The 4,882-nt window shown below is 48.3% G+C and overlaps 1 protein-coding gene across 1 annotated transcript in view; it reads right to left on the bottom strand.

The window, feature by feature from the left end:
* Positions 1–577: 577 nt before the first annotated feature.
* The window catches only part of LOC104963257 (leucine-rich repeat neuronal protein 3-like), an 8,607-nt gene continuing 4,302 nt past the window's right edge, over positions 578–4,882 (bottom strand). Inside the window, exon 2 of the mRNA XM_010791824.1 lies at positions 578–3,506. Within this exon, the coding sequence (XP_010790126.1) occupies positions 1,096–3,165 (2,070 nt within the window). The 5' untranslated portion in view covers positions 3,166–3,506 and the 3' untranslated portion in view covers positions 578–1,095. The remainder of the gene's footprint in view (positions 3,507–4,882) is intronic.

Here is a 4,882-nt window from a genome sequence, read left to right on the forward strand (position 1 = left end):
ATACCGGAACCCATAACACTACCCCTAACCAAAACCTAACCCTGCCCGTGCCATTGGTCTGGACTGACTACAACACACACACACACACACACACACACACACACACACACACACACACACACACACACACACACACACACACACACACACACTCTCTCTAACACACACACACACACACACACACACACACACACACACACACACACACACACACACACACACACACACACACACACACACACACACACACACACACACACACTCTCTCTCTCACACACACACACACACACACACACACACACACACACACACACACACACACACACACACACACACACACACACACTTTGAAATTGAATTGCATTTCCCTAACAGTGTTGGCGGGTCGCTGCTGTAATTGAGTTTGTCTAAAGCAGAGCTCACACCTCCGCTGCCGTTTGATTGGGACCAGATTTATGAGCCTCATCCATACAAATGACTGTTTTTGCATCTCAAAGAAAATGGTTTGTTTTCTGTGGCAATGCACATATTTCAAAAGGCTTTTGTTGTCCACGTTTAACGAGAAAAGATTGCAGGTATTAGACACCACACAGGTTTAATGAAAAATGTATTTGTTCATAAAATTGTTTACATTACAGTCGGTTTAATTGTACACAAGACTAACAAGGTTTTTTTTTTTCCTGCTATAACAAATCTTCGCTTGGCACCGTTTAATGAAACACAGCAAAGAAAGAGCTTTTTGCAGACATAAAAGCCATCCCGACAAAGTATTTTAAACAGTTCCTCTGCTGTGCTTTACTCCAGTTGCACTGCATCGATGACCAGGAGCCATGTAGATTATAGTCAAGATATCTGCCTGATTACGCTTGTTATATCGACACAGGTTGGAAATACAAAATAGTCTCTGCTTTTAAGCAATTTATGTAAATATCAATACATTTCCTCCGATGCCACCGAGCTGAGATCCAGTGCAAAATGTCCCATCAAAAGTCCTGAAAAGAGAGCCCATAAATGACATTGTCCCGAATGTCCCGTGTCAATCACTCTTCGTTTTCCACTTAATCCCAAAGTGCTTTTACATACAAGGACATTTTCTTACATGTCCGGTAAGTCTATTGCGGTGGCCCTCACCTTGGTCCCAGAACAGGATTCCAGGAAAGAGGAAGAAGAAGAGGGTTGAGTGCTGGGAATAAGCAGCGCTTCATCAGGATCTGCGATCAGTTTCCTGTAAAACATTTGGCTGTACAGAGACGTATAAATCAAGGAGCAAGCCACGGCAACCACGATGAAAAACACGGCACAAGAAGCCATCACCAGACCGTCCCAGTTCTCCGTCTTCCTCGTTGGGAACGCTGCCTCCTTCGTGGTGACGTTTACACAATCCCTGCTGTATCCAGGCTGCACTTCCACACAAACCTGGTAACACGTGGAAGGCTTCAACTGTTTGATGCGGTAATCTCTGACGTCGGCAGGAAGTCTGGCTGTGAACGGCATCACACTGTCGGCTAAAACAGACCATTTTAGTTGCGATACCAAACCCCCTGTGCTATCCCAGGAAACCCTAACAGAGTGAGACTGCACCGATGTGATAAAGACGTGGACAGGTTGGTTAGAAAGCTCTGCGATGGATCCGTCTACCGAAACCATCACCGATTTCAGGTCTGCCCCGACGAGGTTGTGGGCGACGCAGGTGTACGATCCGGCTTCCTGCTCCGTGGCATCGTAGAGGTCAAAGGTTCCCTCGGGGTGCATGTAGTATTTATCGGACGCACTTCCAGGTAGGACCTTGTCACCCTTTGGCGTCACCCAGAAGATCTCAGGCTCCGGTTCTCCAAATGCCCGGCAGTGCAGCGACACTTTACTCCCTTTAGAGACTTCCACGTGATCCGGGATGCTCTTCGTTGATATCAGAGGAAGGCAGATCTCCGTCATCTCCCTGAAATGCACCTTTCGGACGTGCTGGCCTTGGTACTCCGGAGGCTCCACGCAGAACAGGGAGTCGGGCTCCATGAATCGAACGGTGGTCCGGTTCATGTTGACCCAACGAATGACACAGTCGCATCGGATGGGGTTGCTGTGCAAACTGACCTCCCGCAGATTTGGGAGGGATTCAACCGTGCTTCGATGGATCGCGCTTAGAGCGTTGCTGTTCAGCATCAAGGTCTCCAGCCTGGGGAGTTTGTGGAAAGCTGTCGGGTGTATGTAGGACAGACGGGGATTGTTGGTGGCCTCGATTTTCGTCAACTCTGGCAGGTTGTTCAGCGCGAAACTGTCAATGGACACGAGCTCGGGCATGCTGTTGATGCCCAGCTCCTTGAGATGCATCATGTCCATGAAGTCTCCTCTTTGGATCCTCTCAATCGGGTTTTTATTCAAATCCAGAAACTTTAAGTTCTTGACTTTAGTCAGCGCCGCTCTGGGGACACAATTGAGCAAATTGTCAAAGAAAGAAATGCTCTCCAAATTGTCAAGTCCAACCAGAGCGTTATCGGGCATTCCAGTCAAATTCATCTTGGCGAGCACGAGGCTTCGGAGGTTCGCCAGGGGTTTGAAGTTCATGTCTGACAGCCGAATGATGGGGTTCTCTCCCAGCATCAGGATCTCAAGGTGGGGGAGGTACTGGAACCACTGGCTGTTTACACTCGTCAGGCGATTGGAATTGAGATGGAGCCTCAGCAGCCGGCTCAGACCCTGGAAAGCTCCGGGGGCGATGGAGAAAATCAGGTTGTGGTTGATGTAAAACTCCTGGAGATTGGGCCAGGAAGAGAGGCAGCCGTCAGAAAGCTCCTGGATCCAATTCTCCTCCATGTGGAGTGACAGCAGCCGGGGGAGGGAGCCCAGGCTAACATCGCTCACTGAGGAAATGTTATTCTGAGACAAGTCGATTTCAGAGATATTGGCCAAGTAATCCAAAGTTGTCTCCACGTTAACGATGTTGTTTGTCTGCAGCAGCAGCACCTGTGTTTCCGAGGGGAGCTTCTCCGGCAGCGCCAAGAGACCCAAGTCATTACAGTCCACCGTGGCAGCCTCGGTGTAAACAGAGCTGGGTGAGAACCAGGGTCGTATCTCACATCGACAAAACGCCGGGCAATGAGCAGCCCCCTCTGAGGCCAGAACAAAAGACAGCTCCGCCAGCAAACAAGCCACAAACGCTGTGTCCTTCATCTTGGCCCCGTATCCCCTCCCGTCAGTAATTGGCCCGTATGGAGTCAGCTGTTAGCACTTTGAGCTTCACCAATAAAGGCTCATTTGTTACTGCAGCAAGACAAAGTGGATTTCTTGCTGACGCTCGGTCCCCGGAAAGCTTTTGGCCCTGTCGTCTTCCAGCTCTTGGCAAAAGGAGAGGCAACCTTTCGTCATGAACGCTGCAATATGTCAAGGTCGACGTGTCCTTCAGGGAGCGTCGCTGTGCAGCAGAGGGTTTGAGCGATGCTGTGGCTCCGGACTGATCACTCCGTCTTCCATCATTATTATCCTCCGTCTCTGTCTCCGGTGTCACTTTCCATCTGTGGAGACAGGAGAGGAAAAAGACCAATATAACAGCGTGACTGAGAGCGACGTAGGCATGTTGACATTTAGGAATATTGAGACTTGTTAAGCCTTTTCAGCCTCATTTGATTTGATCGTTTCCCTCGCACTCTGAAATTGTAACGTATGATTTACCTGACCTTCTTTATATAATGTGACAGGTATGAAAGCAGAAACAAAAGGCTGAAGGGCGAAAGAACACTCTGATGTTTTTCACAATAAAAGCATCCTGGAAATAGAAGGAGCTCGATGTTAAGATAAGAGAGGACTTTATTCATCCAGAAGGAAATCGTTGTGCCAGAGTTACAAAAACACAATACACACAGCAGCATGAGGACGAACTAACATTGCAGTAAAAAGAGCAATTAAATATCTCCAGGAAACAAAGACGGTCACATCATTAATGTAAATATCAACAGTATTTAGTGGTGCCCCCGCGTGGTAATGAACCGAGCCCTCCTCTGCTGTGAAGCACCTGTGCACACTTCACACAAAACAGCAACAGCTGATGCTCACAACCTCGAGGAGTTTTGCACATCCACCAAAAATATCCGAGCTGGCCGCAGGTTCTTTCTGAGCGACGTCCCAGGTTGCGTTTTGCATAATTCATGAGGCACTGAATCAATGTTGTTGGTACAGGTGACGGGGCGACAGCACGTATCGATGTTTTGATTCATTTGTGACCTTGAGTTCAGAAGCCACCGCCAGAGTGTGCGACAGTAGATGAAGCTGTCGGGAAGATGCGCCACAGCCAGATGAGCACGAGCTCTGACACTCCATGCATAATGTGTGTGTGTGTGTGTGTGTGTGTGTGTGTGTGTGTGTGTGTGTGTGTGTGTGTGTGTGTGTGTGTGTGTGTGTGTGTGTGTGTGTGTGTGTGTGTGTGTGTGTGTGTTCACATGGGGGGATTGGGCACATAAGGGGGCACACATATAGAGTGTGTGTGTGTGTGTGTGTGTGTGTGTCTCTGTGTGTGTCTCTGTCTGTCTGTCTGTCTGTCTGTCTGTCCCTCCCTTCACCACGTACGTGTTTAAACACTCTTTATTGAGTCTATTAAATATTAACACGAGACACAGAACGACGCACAACAACGTCGTCTTTTATCCGTCCGTGTAAAATACATCCTCGAGTGACTTTTTTCATTTGGCACCCGAGCTTTGAGATGCATTGAAAGTGTTCTGAATCGTCAAAATGACTCCCTCCCCCGAGGCTTTATTGGCACGACTAAGACAGTGTTACCGAAGTGCTTGTAAAGGGTGATAGTTAAAGTTAATAAATAAACATTATGTTAAGACTAAGTGCAAAAACAACATCCACTCCCTCCTCCTCCTCTCTCTCTCTCTCTCTCTCTGTG

Source organism: Notothenia coriiceps, unplaced genomic scaffold (assembly GCF_000735185.1).
Source record: "Notothenia coriiceps isolate Sejong01 unplaced genomic scaffold, NC01 NC01_scaffold00035898, whole genome shotgun sequence".
Lineage (NCBI taxonomy): Eukaryota > Metazoa > Chordata > Actinopteri > Perciformes > Nototheniidae > Notothenia > Notothenia coriiceps.